Here is a 21658-nt window from a genome sequence, read left to right as displayed (position 1 = left end):
GGTGTGCATATGGAGACAAAACATTATGAAGCTCTGATTAATCAAGGTGGCATTTCAGTGGTAGCCATTCATTGCTGATGGCAGGTTAGGCTGATGATTTAGTTTGAACTGTATCTTGAAATATTGACTAAATAGAAGTTGTGGCTTAGACAACCAAGTGGCTCACCTGGCTAATTTCGTACCAAAATAATCCTTATTCAAAAGATCTGTTATGTTTTGTTGCTATTTTGTTGTTATTTGGATGCCCCCCCAAAAAATCTTAGCCATTATTTACATATACAGAAAATATAATGCAGGGTGTTGTTAACAGAGATATATGCCAATTCTAACTTGGTGATTGGCATATAAACATCTGGAAGTTGTTTGGACTCGTTCAAGGTCCAGAATATTCTAGTCATGATGCTTGGAGTTACACTTCTAAACAAACCATGGATCCTCCTCAAGGACTGGTTGAGCCCTCAAGGATCCCACTAACCTCAATAGCCCATTCATCCTCGCCGCATTGGTTGCTTCATGCGTCAATGTGACAGCATCACACAGCCACTTTCTTTTGTCCATTTGTAATCTTTTGCAGAACTTATGTGGAAATCTCCCTCTGTGAGTTTTGTGCTAACTGAGAAGGCCTGTACAGGTGGACTTGCTCACATAGTCTGGCTTCAGGCTGGTCTAATTTGAAAAAGCTGTGACGAAGGTGGCAAACATGCCAGGTTGGAAACCGTTCGTGAGGGTGAGAAAGGTGAGCATAAATGAGCCTTGGGAGTCTTAAGGCTGAATTTTCTCAGAAACAGAAACAAATGTGAAAAAAGGCTAAACACACTCACTGGTAAACTGGCCGATCAAGGCAGTAAAAATCTTACTCAAATTCGACATAAGATGACCTCAAAAAGTACCCTGAAGGACCTCTAAGTTCTTTCTTCTTGAACTTTTACATGTAAAAGTTCTCAAACTATCACTACAACCTCTTAAAGATAACCAAGAACTCTAAACATTCAACCATACTTTAATAATAAAGTAAATTAACCACTAAAAACAACAGGAAAGCCTGCTCTCTGATTGGCTGACAAGTGAATCAGATATTGTAGTTTTTACAATACCTGATTCACTTGTTTGTGTACACCAGAGCTCACAATGTGTGATCACAACGTGTGGTTATCAGGTAATTATAACAAATGCTGCTTCAGTAATCGGTATAAGTAACCAAAAACTGGTATTAATCTCTCTGGTGCTGTAATTAAAGTGCATGTTTGTTTACCTGCATCAGGTACATCCTCTACTGAAGTAGGAGGGGCTTCATCCTGCACAGGTGTGTCTGGTTCCTCCTCTGACAGAGACTCCACCAGCTCTCCACCGATGTGAATGTCCACCTACCAGGACATCAAAACTTACAGATGTAACGACTCTATAGACCCAATCTTTTTTAATATATTGTGACTTTATTAAAAAACATTTATTATGTATTTAAATATTAGTAAAACCAGTTACAGTATTAACTTTTATCTTTATATAACTGTACTTGACATAATATCAATATATACAGTTTTAAAGGTATTTATCTTTATAGTCACTTTATATAAAGGTTTGTAATGTTAAAGCTTTATAACACATCCAGTTTACAGCTTTTGTGAAACAGCTTCATATACATTAACTTTAGTATGTGTTAGGGCTGTGCGATAGGACCAAAGTCTCATATCCCGATATAAGATATCTATCGTCCGATAACGATATAAATCACAAAAATGTAACACTTTCTGTAAATTCTGTGAATCTCGGGCAGCTCGACCTGCATTAAGTGTTTCCAGCTGCGCGTCATGTAGCTGGAGTCGAGTGTTTTAACCGATGCATGAAACGATACATTTTTAGACATAAGTTGTAAAGGCCGCCGTTTTCTTTGTGAGTATTTATTACACGGCGTGCTGCGGGGAAAAGCCTGTTCTAACGTTTGAGTCTAAGGTTTATTTTTTAGCACCTGGCGGCTCTTTTTTTAATTCTCATCCGTAAACACTCTGCATTTTTCACGTGATTCAGTTTATTTTGAAAAGTCTCAACAGGATCTTGAGCTTTATTGTGAAAGGTTTATGTGGAACAAGCGGACACGCGGTGGTTTTACCATCGTTGTTGCTAACAACAACGCATAAAAACAGGCGCTTGTCTGTCTGTAGTGTGGTTATATTAAATATAAGAGAAAGAGAGAACTTTACGAAATTAATATAGCCACTACAGTCACCATCAAAACGATGAAAAAATATTGCTGTAAACAGTTTATTTTGCGACACCACGAAAGAAACGATAGCGTAAAATGAAACGATAGATGTTTTTATATCGTCATCCGATATATATCGTTATATCAAACAGCCCTAGGATATGCATCTTTTATATAAAGTCTTTACATTCTTCATTTTTTATATTTGACAGACTAAACCTGAACATTATTTCCAGATAATGAGGCTTCTCTTTTAGCTTTGAGTCATCAAGTTACTCCTTAAAATAACATCATCCTTTTATTTTTATGATCACACTCACCTTCAGCTGAGATTTGGGATGCAAGAAGAAAAATGGCTTTAGGACAGGAGACCTGGAAGCCACAAAAATGGAATAAACAACAGGAAACCTCACGTGACAAGAGATGGTGTATGGGGACGGTGTATTTTCTCCACATGTAGGTAAAAAAGAAAAAGAAAAAAGAAAATAAAAAGCAGAAATTGGAAAAACATTTTTTAAACTCACACTCTGGGTCGTCCGCCCACAATGCCGGTGAGTCCGGGAGCTATGAATGTGAAAAAATGAGAGAAAAAGAAATGAAAAGCTGACAGTTTTAAGGAAAGTTGTAGCAGGTGCAGCGCCTCCTTCCTGTCCTAATTCGAGTTCAGCAACACTGACAGTGTGAATCATCAGCTTCCCGGGAGTCACACAGAGTTCACACTGAACTGGACCTGCCACCATAAACAAAAACATCTTCTGCTTCATGAGGTCACGACCTCCTTATCTGCAGGCGGGAGACTCCCGCTTCACAGTGGAAGGCACATCCGTATATGTGCCTTCCATCACAGCACAGAGCTCAGCTGTGTGAGTCCAGCTAATGTAATAACACACGCATTACAACATTAAACAAGCACATGAAGCATGACGGTTTAAGGGAATGTGGTTCACATGCTCAGAATATTAACGATTCAGATTCAGCACACTTACATAATTTTCCCTGAAAGCTGAAAACTGTGCTGAGACTGCTGTTCAGTGGTTGGTTGTTATTATTGATAAGTGGATGTACTCTGACATACCTACATAATTCATTTGTTCAATTTATTTCTGTTTAACAGCCTGTTTCTCACCTCAGGTTTTTGCTCCATGTGTTCTCTTAGGATCATTTATCATTTCAAATATTTTTCAGATAAACCCTTCTGACCGTGCCAACGTGAAATCCTGGACTTTCCTCTGATTTATGGGTGGATTTATGCTTTTCTTTGACTCAGTTTTGGACTGTTTTTAACTTTCTTTTCATAAAATGAGAATTCAATACCTGGTGTATTTCCTACTCATTGTGACTAATTTGTCATATGTCATATGTAATGTCATATGAACCCTCGCCTTCAAAATAAAGTGCTTTGCTGAAGTAACCAACATTATTTAAAAGGTTTTATTTCAAAGCTGCATAGTTACCATTTCCAGTTTATGTCACACCTTCCCAAGTACTGTTCCTGCTTAGCGAGTAGGTGGTGAGTGTTTGCTCAAATGAAAATATGAACAACCGCAGCAATTTCCTGCAGAGCAAAGCAATCACAAGTGAAGCACCTTCTTTGCACCTGCCAGCAAACTCCATTAACCAACTGGTCTGTGTATCAGTTTTACTGGACAACAGTCTGTTGGTTGTCATAGTTTTCAACAAGTCTCACACACATACAGTGGGGCAAAAAAGTATTTAGTCAGCCACCAATTGTGCAAGTTCCCCCACTTAAAATGATGACAGAGGTCAGTAATTTGCACCAGAGGTACACTTCAACTGTGAGAGACAGAATGTGAAAAAAAAATCCATGAATCCACATGGTAGGATTTGTAAAGAATTTATTCGTAAATCAGGGTGGAAAATAAGTATTTGGTCAATAACAAAAATACAACTCAATACTTTGTAACATAACCTTTGTTGGCAATAACAGAGGTCAAACGTTTACTATAGGTCTTTACCAGGTTTGCACACACAGTAGCTGGTATTTTGGCCCATTCCTCCATGCAGATCTTCTCGAGAGCAGTGATGTTTTGGGGCTGTCGCCGAGCAACACGGACTTTCAACTCCCGCCACAGATTTTCTATGGGGTTGAGGTCTGGAGACTGGCTAGGCCACTCCAGGACTTTCAAATGCTTCTTACGGAGCCACTCCTTTGTTGCCCGGGCGGTGTGTTTTGGATCATTGTCATGTTGGAAGACCCAGCCTCGTTTCATCTTCAAAGTTCTCACTGATGGAAGGAGGTTTTGTCTCAAAATCTCACGATACATGGCCCCATTCATTCTGTCCTTAACACGGATCAGTCGTCCTGTCCCCTTGGCAGAAAAACAGCCCCATAGCATGATGTTTCCACCCCCATGCTTCACAGTAGGTATGGTGTTCTTGGGATGCAACTCAGTATTCTTCTTCCTCCAAACACGATGAGTTGAGTTTATACCAAAAAGTTCTACTTTGGTTTCATCTGACCACATGACATCCTCCCAATCCTCTGCTGTATCATCCATGTGCTCTCTGGCAAACTTCAGACGGGCCTGGACATGCACTGGCTTCAGCAGCGGAACACGTCTGGCACTGCGGGATTTGATTCCCTGCCGTTGTAGTGTGTTACTGATGGTGACCTTTGTTACTTTGGTCCCAGCTCTCTGCAGGTCATTCACCAGGTCCCCCCGTGTGGTTCTGGGATCTTTGCTCACCGTTCTCATGATCATTTTGACCCCACGGGATGAGATCTTGCGTGGAGCCCCAGATCGTGGGAGATTATCAGTGGTCTTGTATGTCTTCCATTTTCTGATGATTGCTCCCACAGTTGATTTTTTCACACCAAGCTGCTTGCCTATTGTAGATTCACTCTTCCCAGTCTGGTGCAGGTCTACAATACTTTTCCTGGTGTCCTTCGAAAGCTCTTTGGTCTTGGCCATGGCGGAGTTTGGAGTCTGACTGTTTGAGGCTGTGGACAGGTGTCTTTTATACAGATGATGAGTTCAAACAGGTGCTATTCATACAGGTAACGAGTGGGGGACAGAAAAGCGTCTTACAGAAGACGTTACAGGTCTGTGAGAGCCAGAGATTTTCCTTGTTTGAGGTGACCAAATACTTATTTTCCACCCTAATTTACGAATAAATTCTTTACAAATCCTACCATGTGAATTCATGGATTTTTTTTCCACATTCTGTCTCTCACAGTTGAAGTGTACCTCTGGTGCAAATTACTGACCTCTGTCATCATTTTAAGTGGGGGAACTTGCACAATCGGTGGCTGACTAAATACTTTTTTGCCCCACTGTACACGTCTCATGAGCGATCACACTCCACTATTCTTCAGCAAACCTCTCAAGCTTGATGGCCTTCTGACCGACAGATTTTCAGTGAGATTGAAGACAGGGCTCTGTGGAGGTCAGTCAGAAACGTCCAGTTTGGTCTTCTGGAGTTAAGCCATTTACCAGGAGAAGCAAATGTTTTGGGTCACTGGCGTGTTAGAAGACAGATCAACAACCCACACTTTCAAAATCTTCACATATACTTTTATCTTCGTGGTTCCTTCCAGCTTGACACAATGAAGCATCCTTACGACATAATACTTGTGTCACTGCGCTTCACTGTACTTTGGGTTGCACGCCTCTTCCTTCTTTCTCAAAACATAAGGAGCACCAGGTTAGTCTCATATGACCAGTTTATGCTCTTCCAGCAAGCCTAATGTTTCTCCAGGTTGTCTTTTTTTCTTCTCACTGGCCATTCCTGTGCTGAGTTCAAGTGACTGTCATCTTTACTACAGTTGCAGATGTGGTTCTGTGTTCTGGGGTCTTTAGACAGTTTTCAGTTTTCTTTTAAGAGTCTTTCAAATCTTTTGCTTCCAACCTCTGCTAAGCTTGTTATGAGTGGTGTAGCTCTCACGCCAGTTCTTGAACACGTTGTACATCCATCTCCTGCTTTATGAGCATCAACAATTCTTTTGGTCAAGTCTGGATTCATTTCTTTTATTTTAGGTTTTACTAATGTTTTCAACCCTCAGTTTTAACTAGAGATGGCACGATACCACTTTTTTATGTCCGATACCGATATCATAAATTTGGATATCTGCTGATATCGATATGAATCCGATAGTTCATCTTGTAATCAACAAAACTGTTTTCTTTTATATCTTTCTGCATTTTGTATAAGTTCATACTCAAGTTTAAAAAACAAAACAAAACACTAAAGCTATTTTGTTATACCTATATGCAAAAAATACACTGCACCCAAAATATTTCATAGTTCAGCAACACTGATCTATGTAATAAACCTAAACCTACACCATCCTCCCTATTCTGGTATTTTAAAAAGTACTTAGTGGAAATATTAAACAACCTAACTAACAGGGTGCCCAACTCCAGCAAAAATAATAGGGAACCACCCCTCACGCTCCACCTCATGATGCTTAATCGACGTAATCAACCTTAATTTAATGCAGTGTAAAAAAAAAAAAGCACAGAAATCAATTATTTTTCAAGAAATATTAAATAGATTCAACATCTTTCTTCAACAGAATTGCAGACTGCACAGATGGTACCTTCCCAAAGGAAAAAGTACTATAGCTTACTAGGGTATATTAGACTTAACAGTTACTATATACAGTAATGGACTTCTATACATTTTACATCAGATAAGAACTTTGGGTGTAAGATTCAGATAATTATTTATTAAAAGCTAGACATTTTAAATGAGAATAAGAAAGAAAAGTATGTCTTTGTGCCCCCTTTTCCCTGTTCATGCCCTATCGGCCCCCCTGGCTAAACTTTGCTAGATCCGCCCCTGCACAGTTACAGCGTCAGCTACGTAGAAAAAGATCCTGGTGTAGAAAGTAATATTAAATAAATTCTAACAACAGCTTATCAAGCTTAAACGTGCCGCTGTTGTTCAGCCGCTGGTTTCCTCTTTCTGGCACAAAGTGGGCCAAAAACAAAGAAGAGAGACGGAGTCGCGACAGAAAAGCCGATCAGCTGATCATTAAGCAGTTTCATGACTGAAGTAGCAGCAAGAAGAGGCAGTCGCTCCATATATTGGTTGTTAAGCTTAACGCAGGAATGCTTTACAAACATTCAGAGATGAACTTACGCACTTGCTTTACTTCTCTCTGGGATAACTTTCTCGGAGATGAAATGCTGGTTTGGTAGCGATGCACCAAATACACACAGCCGCTCTATCACGTGATGCACACTGCTCCGACGTGCTACGGTTATGAGCTGAGTTATGCCATGGTGCAAGTTTTGTGAGGTGCTTTTGTGATACTTAATGGATCGGATTAAAATTTTTATTTCGCTCCGATATCCGAGCCAGTAATTTAGTTCAGTATCGGACCGATACCGATACGTAATATCGGATTGGTCCATCTCTAGTTTTAACTTTATTTAAAAAGCTCTGAGTCTGGCAAAGTCTTGCACAGCAGTGGCAACAAAAAGTTTGTTTTTTCAGAGCCTTAAAACATAGAAACTGTTTATGCTTTCTAAAGAAAAACAGCATATTTAAAAATGTTATATTGAAAACACTTCTGAGATTTTCAATAGCTGCACCAGTGGCATCAATTTTAAGCTCCTACATCACATGGTTCTCGAGTTATCGCATTAGGCCTTTACAGCTGAGGGGTAGGATGCATATGGGAGAACTTTGATGAAAGATAATCATGTTGTCCTTATGTAAGCAGCTGCTGCTACATGCTCAGATCAATTAACATAAGTTTCTAACGATACGATCTCTATATTTTCTATGGTAAGACGTAATAAGGTCAGTAAGACAAGCAAAGAAGTGTATCCCAGTTTTCTCAGGCCGCACTAACAGCAAGAAAGAATACGGACTGTGTTTGAATTTGTAATTAAATATTTTACTAACAGTGGTAATCTTATCCATTAAACAAGCCTCCAGTGTGGATGCATTATTCACTACTGTATAGACAACTCTGTTCTCCTTCTAATAACCATGAAAAGACACTTATATAAGCAGCTGCTACCACATCCAGATGTCCTCAGATCTCATCGTAAAGGTCTTTGCGTACTATGAACAAGTTTAGAGAGTTTAAAGAGGAGATAACGGGGTTAGTCATACCCATGCCGGTCCCCGCAGGAGCCACTTCTCTGGAGAAAAGCTCCAGAGCTTTCTTCTGTTTGTGGTGGACGGCCAACCAGATCACAGCCTCCCGGGAGTCCTGGAAAAAGACAAGAAACGTAAATTTAATGATCAATGGAGATAGTCTAAGAGGTGAAAGTGGTGAAAGGAGTCAAAATAAGAGGCATGAAACAGGCTTTACTGCGACCCTTCACCTACTTGTGGTAAAGGAGATGTGAAGGTTGGATGTAGAACAGCGGGATTGTGTCAAGTTGAAGCGGGTGATAGAAGGGGGCATTTAGAGACTTGAAACAAGCTTAACTGCAACCCTTAACCCTTAGGAAGGGAAAGGATGCAGAGAAACAAAAGAAGGAAAACTAAGATGAAGGAAATCCATTGATCAGTAAACACTAAAAAAAAAAAATGAGGGGGGTTGTACCAAAAGAAACAGAGAAGACGTCCAGCAGCTTGTTCAGCTTCTGTTCTTATGTGAGATCTTAACGGAGGCACGCAGGTCTGCCGAGGCTCCTGGATCTGAGCCCACTCTGAGCCATGTACACTACAACTCTGAGGGGTTTCTGTTCTCATGTCTGCCATGACGTTTTTTCCTCCAGCAACTCCAGTTTCTACTGCTTTGTATAAAATACAAGGTTCCTGTTTCCTGCAGAGAATCTTCATCTTATTATTCAATTTTATGAAAAAATAAAAGTCAGCTGACAGGGCAGAGCTTTGAATATAAAGCAAGGACACAGCCACACTAAGTGTTTTTATATTCTATGTAATTTTTTTCCTGTTATGTCTTATTAAGTCTATGTTTTATTTATCTAAAACAGTGGTCCCCAACGCCCGCGCCCGGTCTGTGAGTCGTTTGGTACCAGGCCGCGAGAGTTCAGGCTCGGGTGTGAAATTTATGGTTTTCCGGGTTTTTATCAGTTTTTATTGTTATTTTTTATCGTTTCTATCGTTAACTCAGTTTCCCTGAGTCTTTTCCTGTATTTTATGAATTAATCTTCTTTTTTTGGTACCAGTACTGGTTTTATTTTGTTGTATTTATTGGCGACATCTTAAAGGCTGGGTCGTGAAAATATTGTAGAAGGTATACTGGTCCGGGGCGCATAAAAGGTTTGGGATGGCTGATCTAAGATATTATCATTTCATTTTTTAAATATTTTTTAAAAAATGTGTCAAGTTAACATGAGAGTGATGGAGACTGACCTGCTGTTGGAGCCTCAAGTGGACATTAGAGGAACTGCAGCTTTTTTAGTCTGTTACCTTATAGCGAGCATTGGCACCGTATGTGTCTTCAGCTCCGAGGACCTGGATGTTAACCGAGCTGAAATCTTCCAGTCCCAACTGTTTAAACATCTTCTTTGTCCTAACCACACACACACACACACACACACACACACACACACACACACACACACACACAGCAGTTAATGTTTAAATCCACACAGTTCAGAGTACACGGAGCTGTGATTCTTGTTCCCACCGTTTGATGATGCTCTCTGCCGTTCTTCTGGCCTTCTTCGCTGCTCTCGGCCCGGTGACCGGACACACGGCGGTCGCCCTGAACCCGTCCATGTAAGTCGCACAAACCTGTAAGGAGGATGGTGAAGGTGACAGGACCCAAACTCTAAATTACAGTAAAATATTATTTTAAAAGTTGACCTGTGTGGCACTCGATATTCCACATTATCGACATATTATATCAAAATAAGAATCAAATACAGTTTGTTTTTTTTACCTTGTAGTCATGTGACGGGGCGAAGCCCTGCGCCCCAGTTACTCTGACAGCTCCCCCCTCATCACCTGAAAACACAAACAAAAACAACTTCACAACATCAAAATGTCATGTGTTAATAAAACAATGTAATGTAATTACTTTAATGGTATTGGAATGGTTGATTGGAAAATTGGAAAAATTGAAGAATTATTTAATTTTTACATTTCTAAGAAAAACATACATTTACAAACATTTCTTAATTAAAAATTCTTTTTGTTTTGTTTTGTTTCTTGCTTTTATCATTTTAATTTATTGTATTTTTGTTTAAAATATTTATTGCATATTTTTTATTTTATTGCATTATATTGAAATTTTATCAATCTTTTAATTTCATGTCATTTAATTTTAGTTTGTTTAATTTTTATTTATTTTTTATTAATCTCATTTAAAAATCTATAATTGTTTATAAAAAACTTTGTAGATTATTAAATTAAACGTAGTTTAATTTTAAATTTGTACATTCTTTCTATTCTAGTTTCTTACTATTATTTCCCATATTTTTAAAAAACATTTTAGAATTTCTCTCAGCATAGTCTTAAGATCACGGAGGAGAATTCAGGAGAAAAGCATTTACTCTAGGAGAGCTGGAGAGTGCCATAGGAGGCCCTTAACCCTTTCAGAGAACTGGTATCTGCTGCTTTCTGCTTTGAGGAACAGAGCAACAAAAGGACTTCCAGAAGGACACTGGTGTGAATGTCTCTGACCAAACAACCAGAAACAAACTTCATGAGTGTTGCCTGAGAACCTGACATCCTTTAGTTTGCCTGATACTCAGTGTCCAACAAGGTTGGCATTTGCCATAGAATACCAGAATTGTCAGGTCCATCAATGGCCTCCTGTGCTTTCCACAGAGAGCAGGTTCACCCTGAGCACATGTGACAGAAGAGAGAGGCTCTGGAGAAATCATGGAGGCCGCTATGCTGCCTGTAACATCATTCAGGATGACAGGTTTGGTGGTGGGTCATTGATGGCCTGCATGGAGACACACAGACACCTACAGGCTAGGCAACGGCACCCTGAGTGCCATTAGCTATCAGGCTTAAATCCCCGGACCCACTGTCAGACCCTACACTGGCACACTGGTGCACTGAGCCTTGGGTTCCTCCAGGTGCATGACAATGCCCAGTCTCATGTGGTGAGGGTGTGCAGGCAGTTCCTGAAGGACGAAGGAACTGCCTGCACAGGGGGGCCATCAAACTACTGAATACCATTTTGAGTTGTTGCAATGAAAAACAACTCTGGCAAAATGGGCTAAGCTGCCACATTATCTTACTTTGATTTCCAAGGTGCCGTTAAATTCAGCCCCCTGTAGTTTGATCATTTTCATCAAATTGTTGATGTGGCATCTCTTCTTTCCTGACACATTTCCCAGTATAGATGTTGTATAGACTCTCGGTGAGAGTTGATGTGTTTTCAAGGGTTTCCTTTAATGTTTTCCAGTTACTTCGTAGTTTTTTCATGCTTGACCTTTAAGCTGCTTTGTGTTTTAATAAATAGTTCATTGACCTCGCTGAACTTAAATATACAGACAGGAGGGAGACGCTTCTGCCTCTCATCCCCCATCTTTCAACGCCATCTTTCACCTCCTCATATCTCCCTCTGTACACTGAAAACATCACGCAGCACTTTGTTCACCCCTGTTTGAACCGGACTGCAGACTTACCACCGGTCCACTCTCCTGACTCCTTCATGTTAGAAAATAAACAGCCGATGAGGGCAGCGGGTCTTCGAGTGGTCAAACGGCTCTCGGGAGTTCAGCCGGAGCTCAATTAGACTGAAATATTTACATTTTTAGCAACAGTGAGAGCCAAAAGTTCATTTCCCCCTCTGAAGTGGGACACTGTACAGGAGCCGATCCACTTACTGCTACCACACATCTGAACCAAGTATGCATTACAGCAGACTTTTCTCTCAGTTCAGGAATCCCATTCATTGGATTTTACAGACATATATAGAATAATTACAGGGAAAAAGAAAGCAGTTTGATAAAATTGGAAACTATAAATTTGATTTCCAATAAATGAAGAAAAAAATATTGAATGAGTTCATATTTATAGATTTTAGTGCTCCCTTTACCATTTATTTGTTCCAGCGACTGTAAATAAAGTTTCCATGATGCAAATAGTAAGCACAACATTGCATCCAGCTAGTTAACCTTACTGACCTCATCTGACACTTGGCATGTCACCACTTCCTCCAAGTGATAAAACAGAAAAACAAAAACAAAAAAATAGACAACAACAGGTTTTCTGTACTTAAACTTTACTTTTAGCGAAATGTGCATTGACACGGAAAACTACAACCAGAGTAACCAGATGGAGTACTCACAACCTCAGCTCAAGCTCTCCTTGTTAATTCGTTTAAAAGCAAAAAGAGTTTCTTAATTAAGTTTCTTAATCATGGTCAAAATGTTATACACCTCTCATTAACTATGGTCTCCAGCTTGGCTGTGAGCACCTACATTTTTCTAGTCATTTTAAAGCGTCAGATATTGAAGAAATGGGGAAACAAGCAGTTTGTTGGCGATAGGTCAATATTTTTTCAAATAACATCCCTCACTTTTTGTATTTTGCTAGGGAAATGGGAAAAAGATGCAGCAATTTATCACGACGTGCAAATACACCTGGAATATGTGCACAATTATAACAAACTTGAAAGTCAATATTTAGAATGACTTGATTCGTCAGCACAACCTGAAATGTCTTAGACAAGCTTTCTTGTAAATTCCTTAATTATAAGATTGGAATAGTCTTCAGGCTTGTTGAAGACCATTCAGAGCTCTTTTTCTGTTGGCTGCCTTTTCTTCAGTTCTCTGTCAAGATGATCCCACACCACTTTAATAATGGTGATGTCCGGGCTCTCTGGAGGCCAACCTATGACTGATAGTGCTCTAATACGGGAAACTTAAGATACTAAAGGGCCAGACCCATCTCTCAGGCCTGTCTTTTTTTAAACTCATTATTTTTAGATACAGTTTATCTGTTTTGTCTTCCACTTCTCCAGCTTCCTCAGTGTTTAAGGACAAAATACACACCAAGCTGAGATGTGCCAAGATTAGACTAGGTAAAAAAAATAAAAAAGATTGAAAAATCATTTTTTCTTTATATAACCACATCTATAAGGACCAGGTTCAGTCTCAGCAAGTTGGATGGAGAACTACTGCTCACAAACACTGACGTAAAAGCATACAAGGAAAGAAAACTCTCACTGAATTGCTTTAATACTGAAGAAGATGTAAAAACATGGAAATTTCCAGGCAAATTCTGAACTGTATTTTTTTCCCCCTTAATCTCAGTTGGATTTATGGATGTTTATCTGTGCTGGTATCCACAGAATGTGTCTATGAGATCAGTTATGACTAGGAGAAAAAAGTAGTATGTCAAACAGTCCATGTTTTGGGTGTTTTTATGCATAAAAACAATAAAAATATAAGTTATTTGTTCACACCTAAACTTTCCCTGTCTCCTACATCCCAAAACTGAGTTATGTTGAGTTATGTTTTTGAAATATTCAAGATTTTCTTCAAACGTATACAGTGTACATGATTCTAGTTAGTTTTTCAAGCAGAGGAGTAGGAGTGTAAAAGAAATCCCCCAAATTTGGGCACATCAGTGTTTTCTCTCAAATAAAATCAAAATGGAAAAAATTTAATTACTCAAATCGGGCAAAGCGGAGGTTTTTATCAGAGAAGCAGAGTTCAGTGGGAGTTCAGGCAATGGTTCTGGAGTTCACCCGAAGGTTAGACACTGTAGCACAGCTCGAGATGGGTTCACTCTGGGTTGATTGATATTAAGGAGAATAATTTGCTAATGATGAGCTGACGAACAGTTTATTGGAGGTTCAGCGGAGGGTGTTGGGTTCAATCAAGGGTCGAGTCAAAGCTCCAGATGGGTTTGTTTGAGGAGTTCTTGAGGGTTATGAAAACAGTCAAAAGTTCAGCTGCCGGTCATGTCCTCAACAGTATGTGTGAGGTTGTGTTTGTGTGCAGTACCTGGTACCTCCTGGATCACCACCTGGCTGAAGTCGCAGATGACGTCTGGCAGCAGGTATCGCCGTGGGTCTCCGATCTCGTATACCAGTTGCTCGGCGACAGTGCCAAAGGAAACGAGGCCGCCGGTTTTGGGCGGTTTGGAGAGAACGAAGGAGCCGTCGCTGGAACATTCGACCACCGGGAAACCCATGTTGTCCCTGAGACCCAAATCAAAGGCCAGGCTTTGACTTTCTACTGAAATTGTTTCCGTTTTTAGATTTTCACTTTGTTGTTGCTCTGAATGACAACAGTATGGAAGGTCTTCAGTGTAGAAAAGACATTTTAGGAACTCCTTAAGGTTTCACGCCTCGTCTTGATGTGAAGGTTTTTAAGCATTTATAGTCCATAAGCCTGGAAGAACTTTAAAGACAACACATTTGTTTAATACTATAAAGCAACTGGTTTTTTTTTAAGTTTAGATACTTTACAGTTTCTAAACAACAATAACTTAAATTCCTAAGGCAAAGGTTGAAAGAAGGTTTGGCAACCTGCTTTAGTACTTACTAACAGCCTCTTTGGCAGACATCACGGCCTTAATGTTGTTGAATTTTCATGTGTTATTCATCCAGTATGTTCCTACCTCCTTGAGATTTTTGGGGTCTATCTCACTGTGCTTATTTGAGAGATCTGATTTCCGTGTCCTTGAACATTAGCAACCATGGAAATAAACCATGGAAAAACCTCCTGAGGTAGTCCGCTGTGGATTTGGAGGGTTTTCCAGCTTCTGATTTATGACACACTGATGTCTGCTTCAAGGATCTGCTGACCTTTAATTCAATGCATTCTTGCCTCTGATGGTGAAATATTTCTTTTGCCGCTGGCTGCGACACAAGCCCAAAGCATGATGGGTTTAAACGGTTGAAGAGGATTTTCTCTTCATGAAACTATGTGCACATCACTGCTAATTGTGGCTTAAAAGTTCTGTTTTACCTTCAATCAGTTTAATTCTATTTATATAGAATAACAGTTCCCACAGGAGCTTTATATGTTAGGGTAAAGACCCCACAATAATGCAGAGAAAAACCCAACAATCCAATGACCCCCTACGAGCAAACACTTGGAGACAGCAGGAAGGAAAAACTCCCTTCCATAGTGAGGATAATTTGACTTTAATGATTTATACAGACAGAACAGTTAAGAGTCATTTTACCCTTAAGCTCTTCCGCTGACATTGCACAAATTTAGTCTGTGATCAATGTTGGAGTCTAAAAGGAGCTCAAGGCTACTAACTGTTAAGATTAACAACCTGCAGCCCTGACAAGCTAATAAAAAATTAAGCTGCTTTTTTTTAACTGTAAGCTGAAAACAACAAACTAAACTTAATTTAAATGTCAGAAAAATATTTGATCTTTAACTTCATAGCTTTTGAATATCTACCCATTTCCAATTGTTCACATTAAGTGAGAGAGTGGACGAGTGACCAGTGAAGGTTCATTACAAACTGAGAAGCAGAAAGGCCTAACTCAGGGGTGTCAAACATAGGGCCCCGGGACCAGAATCGGCCCCGCAAAGACTCAGATCTGGTCCACCACACGACTATAAAATATATGAAGGAGGGCATACTTTTTGGGGGTTTTAACTGTATTTTTAACCCTGGCTTTTTTTGTTGCAAATTTGCATTATAATATTTCTTTTTGTTTTTTCTGCAGTATATAAAATTGGTGAATCTCAAAAATAAAACTATAAAGACACTCAAATTAAATTTTCTGTTGTTGGAAACTTTTTTTGCAACTTTTTTGTATTTACACTTTTGAGGGATAAGCCTCTTAAATTTCTCTAACTAGCAATATAAGTTAAAAAAACAAAAACAATTTTCAATTTTATTGTGGTTTATTGTACTTTTTTGCAATTTATGTAGTTATTATGGACTTAATGCAGACATATTATTACAATTTGGGCTATAATGGTTGTATGATGTATAGCAACTTGAAATGCTGCCAAAAATGTCACTACAGCATGTAAAAATATGAAGCTCTGGCAGACTTGGTTCTATGGTAGGTCTTAAAGGGTTAACACACAGGGTTCACAGGGTATTCTGCTGATCATACTACATCAGTGCAGTCTATAAACAAAAGAAATATTCCTGCTTTTCACTGTCTACAATAGAAGCCCATGAATCAACAAAACCTTTATTTTTTATAACTGCAGACCATGTGAGCAGTGAACTACCAGAATTTTTGGTGTAATTTTACACCAAAATTGTAATTGGTGTAATTTGGTGTAATTTATAATGTAGAAAAACTGCTGAAATTCATATTAACATATTAAATGTGTAGTTAAATGTCTCTGACAGAGAGTGAAGTTTCACACGACCTAAGATCACTTAAGATCAAAGTGGGCTGTATATGTATATGTGTATTTCTACTTCCAAGCTGTTTAGGTAATATCATGCTGAAAGTTATCAAAGAGTGGTCAAAGTCAAGCCAGCAAAAAACTTTGTTGGAGTCTACGACTGAAACTGGATCTATTCTGAAACTGTTCTCAAAACTTTCATTCACAGTTTGTACTCTGAAAAGTAAAAACTTACCGTTTACTCATTTAAACCTTTTAAAGTGAAGAAAATAATTCAAACATTGACTCTCTGACCCCGTGAGCTGTATTCACAGATCTGGTTTGAAAAGTGTGTTGAAAACCATAAAATTCTTACCAGTCGGGAACTTTATGCCAGTCTGTGAAGATGCCTCCTGTGCTCTGAGCGCCGCACTCGATCAGGTGACCTGCGAGACTGGAACACAGAAAACAACGACTATATACCAAAATGATCTGAAGTTCAGAGACGGCTTAAACAGTATTTTCATCGCAAGCAAATATCATAAAAAACAATTTCAAGAATCATTTCTTTATCTTCGAACGTTTGTTCAGAATAGAAAATTTAATCACCAAATTTAAATTTTATTCAGTTATATCGTGATTGTTTTTGTTGTCAACCTTATTTAGCTTTGTTCTAATTTGTGTTGTGTTTGTAACCTATATTATTAAATATTCAAATATTTCAGAGTTATTTTTGTTTTAATGCATTAAATTGTAATTGAATTTATTTATAGGTTTTTGAAACATTATTTTACATTTTTGTAGTTTTTTCAGTATTTTTTGGAACAAGTATAACTTTCTTCTTGCTTTTAAATATTTAAATATTTTACGGCCTTTTAAAACATCATTTATCTTTTTCACTTTTTAAAAAATTATTTGATTTTCATTTTTTAAAAATAGTTTGGACTTCCTCAAATGTTATTGTTATATTTTATATTAATTAATAATAGTAAAATATAATTGTATTAACTGCATCATAAAAAAATTATAACATTATTTAAATTGTATTTATTTGCAAAAGCTTAATTGTAATTTATTCAGCTTCACTGTTTGTGGCTTTTAACAGTTTGGAGTCTTAATTTAAATTTTTGTTTTATTGCAACTTTTTGGTATTTTATTTGTTAACTTTAATCTTAATTCAAGGTTTTAACTACAGTTTTTGACTCACACCTAACATAGTGTCACAAATACCGCTGTCTGTGTGTGTGTGTCCATGCGTGTCTGTGTGTGTGTGTGCGTGTCTGTGTGTGTGTGTGCGTGTCTGTGTGTGTGCGTGTCTGTGTCTGTGCGTGTCTGTGTGTGTGTGTGTGCGTGTGTGTGTCTGTGTGTGTCCATGCGTGTCTGTGTGTGTGCGTGTCTGTGTGTGTGTGTGCGTGTCTGTGTGTGTGCGTGCGTGTACCTTCCGGCTGCCAGCAGGTCGTAGTCGTTTCTCTCCCATCCAAACTGCAGCAGATAAGAAACACACACAGACATCACGTCTCTGGCGGCGACTCAAGCAAACACACGAACAGATTGTTGGTAGAAGGTAAATAAATAAGTGTGTTTGAATCAAGTCTGCCTCAAGTGGCCACTAACAGAACTGCATCTGTTTGCACGCCTGCTCGTTCCTGACCCTCGCTGTGGCTCTCATGATGTCCAAAAGGGAAAGAAAAAACAAAAACGTGCAGCAGGATGACAAAGTGTGATCCCTTCTTGGAGAAATGCTGGAAGAATTTCAATAAATGTTAGAAATTAAAAACCTACAGCGTGCATGAGCGGCCCCAGGGCCACGGCGCTGTCCACACAGCGTCCCGTCACCACGATGTCCGCTCCGAGATCAAGGCAGCGGCGGATAGGGACGGCCCTGGAAATGGAGACATGGCAGAGGCTTTCAGCAGCTGTTTGGGCTGCAGCTGAAATCTGTAACACGAAGCAGGGCGTCCGTACCCGAGGTAGGCATTCATGCTGTGCAGGGTTTTAGGCAGCTGCTGTCTGCCACTGCCGTCCGGCATCTTTACGTCAGGCAGGCTGCTCCTCTGAGAGAAGAGAAGAAGAAAGGAGAGGATTAAACATCTAATCAATCACACTAAATAGGGAGTGATGATGTCAGAGGCGCATTACATGAGGCATGAGGTCATCACCGGTCACCACGGCGACCTTGAGTTCAAGGCCGGCCTTCTTGGTTACTTCCTGTATGGCTTCAGCGCAGGCCAGAGGGTTCACGCCACCCGCATTACTGACCACGCGGATACCTGATGAGAGAGGAGGTTGCCGTTGATCACGAGATCACCTGTTGCTATGGAAACACACTTCCCGCTGTGCTGTTTACTCACCTTTCCTGTGGATGTCATTGATGAAGGGAGCCAGAGCAACCTGGACAAAGTCTGGAGCGTAACCGAGGTTCTGCAAGAGCAAGAGTCAGATGTTAATGCAGAGGTGGGGAGAGAGGTGAAGCAGCGCTGCTCCCTGCAGGTACGGAGCTGCAACAGCAGGCAGAAAACCCTCCTACAAACCCCATTTCTCCTCTTAGAGCTGGGGTGTGCAACTCCAGGCTTCGAGGGCCGGTGTCCTGCAGGTTTTAGATATCACCCTGGGTCAACACACCTGAATCAATTGACTGGTTCATTACCAGGCCTCTGGAGACCGCTTGATGGATTACAGCTACTGTAGTGTACTGTGTGTGAATGTGTGTGTGAATGTGTGTGTGAATGGGTGGATGACTGGATATGTAAAGCGCTTTGGGGTCCTTAGGGACTAGTAAGGCGCTATATAAATACAGACAATTTACCATTTATTTACCATTTAGTCAGAAGCCTTGCAGAATAAACTCCGCCTCACATCCCAAAGTCAAACAAACACTGTTTGACTTTTTAACTGAGAGTTAAAAACTGTCTAAATTCTTTCATCTTTAATAAAATGATCAGTGTTGCTGCTCTACCAAGTGTAACAATCAAGTTTAACATCCAGGCATCAATGAAAACAAAATGTATTAAACGTAAGGAAGTTAGAAGTTAAAAGGAAGTTAGCTCGCTAGTTTCCACCTAAGCATGACATATCATGTTCTGACCTAGAGATTTCTGAAAAACGTACAGCTCTGTCATCACTTCCAACATTAAATAAGACAGAAAACTAAACAGCAGTGACGTTTGTAGGGTTACTGAAGTTGGACTGGCTGGTAAATAATGATGTCCTACGTGATCACTAGCGACACAGCTATGTTAGCATAATATAAACAGTGAGGCTGGAGGATGAATGCTAACTTTTTTCCACTCAATAAAAGCCAACGTGAGGGTTCCCGATGGTTAGTGAGAAATGCAATCGCATGGCAGGATGCTGTAAACGGACCAAACTTCAGTCCGGAGAACAACTGAGATAATCCATCCACAATACAGCAGTATCTTTATTTAGATACACAGAAAATGAGGGAAAGTCATTAATATACTGCAACAACATGAGAATAGAGCAGCTGCCAGAGAATTCAACATTAATGAATCAATGGTACAGAAGCAAGAAGAATGAGCTGAGTAAAGTTTGACTTTTCTGACTGTTTTGTTTCCCTTAATGTGCCTTATGTATGAAAACAGACCCGCTCATCGACAGTGCATCTTATAATCCAGTGCGCCTTATGGTCCGAAAAATACGGTAAGTTGATCATTTTACAATAAATCTGCAAACCACACACGTTTTGTTTGGACTCCATAGACAACTTACCGATTGTGAGTCAGTGGCTATTTTCAATGTGAACTTTTACAAAAATTAAATGTAGAATTTTTAAGCTACAAAAAACTAAATAAAAAATCTTCCCTGAAGTTTTTAACACAAGCAGCTGCATGAATATTTTAGCACTGTGTGTATATGTTTGTAAAGATGTTCATTTAAATTCTTCTGTTATTTGTTTTTATATTTCTGCATCTCTGCAGATGGTAAAAACTTGGTTGTGGAAATGCAGGAACTCACTGGCATTTTGGTTTTGGCAGCGGTGAGCAGAGACATGGTGATCTCACTGAGGTAGTCAAACACCAGAAAGTCCAGCTTCCCGCTGTGGATCAGCTGAGGCACTGAAAGCACAGGAGAAGAGGCTCAGCAGCAAAGCACGAATACTTCGATGACAGAATGAGTGAAACAGCTCACTCTGAGGCTCCTCTTAAACCCTCCGAAACCAGCTGACGTTTCTGTTTTTTAATACAAACGTCACAGATTCAATTTCCTGCAGTGGTGATTTTTTAAATACACAGCAGTTTAAGGTAGGAATGTCTTTATTTAGGTAAAAGAAACCCCCCAAATCATCTCCCTGCCCCTTAATATGCACCTGTGCTGCTCCTACGTCAAGTAACGATTTAAAACAGCACCGGGAAGGATGACAACAATACCCCGTCAGCCTTTTACGACTGGTAATAAAAAGTATAAAGGTTTAGTATAAAGTATAGTATAAACGTGCATACTCTGTGCAGCAATTTGGTGAGGGAAAATGTTAAATGTGCTTAATTATTACATTTTACTTACTTACTTGACAACAAACGAAAGGCATCCATCACCATCTACGTAAAACCAAAAACTGCAACAATAATAACAATAAAAGCAATAACGTTTTACCCTTTTTTTAGCTACATCTACACGGCGTTATCGTGATGGATGGTGACGTGATGGCCTACCTGAGGTGGCCGTGTCCCCCCAGAACCCGGAGGCACAGCCGATCCGGACCGGCTCCCTGCGGCTGTAGCCCGCGTAGCCCCGGGTTCTGGGTCTGTTTCGGTGCTCCGGGCTGGATGACAACGCAGCTGAGGAGCGCAGGCGCAAGAAGTTTCCACTAACACTGAAACTGACGCTCCCTTTTGCGCCTCTGCCACAAGAGAGCCGCCTGAAGGGCGCAGGCGCGGCTCGGAGTAACTGCGGAAAGTTGGACATCGTGAAAAAAAATTATTTATGGAGCTAAAGTGCGAGAAAACTGAGAAATCCACCCAGACAAGTTCAAGGTGCACCGGTACAACTATGAAAACAGTCCGACGGGAAACGCGTCACAGTTTTTCCGCTCATTCCGGATGATTTCCTGTTTATTTTGGATGCAAGAAAAGAAACAGCTTTACTGTGGTTCGGAAAGGAAAACACAACTCTTTGTAATTTTTTATTATATTTAATTAATTAAACAAATGTAACAAGTAAGTAAATAAAAGAAAACTTAAATTTACAATAGTACATATATATATATATATATATATATATATATATATATATATATATATATATATATATATATATATGTCTA

The 21658-nt window shown here is 39.6% G+C and overlaps 1 protein-coding gene across 3 annotated transcripts in view; it reads right to left on the bottom strand.

The window, feature by feature from the left end:
* Positions 1–21405, bottom strand: part of lratb.1 (lecithin retinol acyltransferase b, tandem duplicate 1) — a 35921-nt gene extending 14516 nt beyond the window's left edge. For 2 of the 3 annotated variants that reach the window (XM_076880013.1, XM_076880005.1), the window contains exons 1-16: positions 21048–21405; positions 20353–20453; positions 18729–18798; positions 18517–18647; positions 18343–18431; positions 18160–18259; positions 17816–17859; positions 16754–16831; positions 14068–14264; positions 10038–10102; positions 9783–9889; positions 9563–9665; positions 8291–8390; positions 2725–2764; positions 2521–2572; positions 1253–1364 (exon numbers count right to left, since the gene is read on the bottom strand). In XM_076880013.1, coding sequence (XP_076736128.1) covers positions 1253–1364; positions 2521–2572; positions 2725–2764; positions 8291–8390; positions 9563–9665; positions 9783–9889; positions 10038–10102; positions 14068–14264; positions 16754–16831; positions 17816–17859; positions 18160–18259; positions 18343–18431; positions 18517–18647; positions 18729–18798; positions 20353–20453; positions 21048–21300 — 1642 coding nt within the window. In that variant the 5' untranslated portion in view covers positions 21301–21405. Of the gene's footprint in view, positions 1–1252; positions 1365–2520; positions 2573–2724; positions 2765–8290; positions 8391–9562; positions 9666–9782; positions 9890–10037; positions 10103–14067; positions 14265–16753; positions 16832–17815; positions 17860–18159; positions 18260–18342; positions 18432–18516; positions 18648–18728; positions 18799–20352; positions 20454–20902; positions 20951–21047 lie in introns of all 3 variants that reach the window. The other variant, XM_076880007.1, reaches the window with a different exon arrangement.
* Positions 21406–21658: the final 253 nt, after the last annotated feature.

This window comes from Maylandia zebra, linkage group LG3 (assembly GCF_041146795.1).
Source record: "Maylandia zebra isolate NMK-2024a linkage group LG3, Mzebra_GT3a, whole genome shotgun sequence".
Lineage (NCBI taxonomy): Eukaryota > Metazoa > Chordata > Actinopteri > Cichliformes > Cichlidae > Maylandia > Maylandia zebra.
The sequence above is the reverse complement of the archived record's forward strand: the minus strand, read 5'-3'. Positions and strand labels throughout refer to the sequence as shown.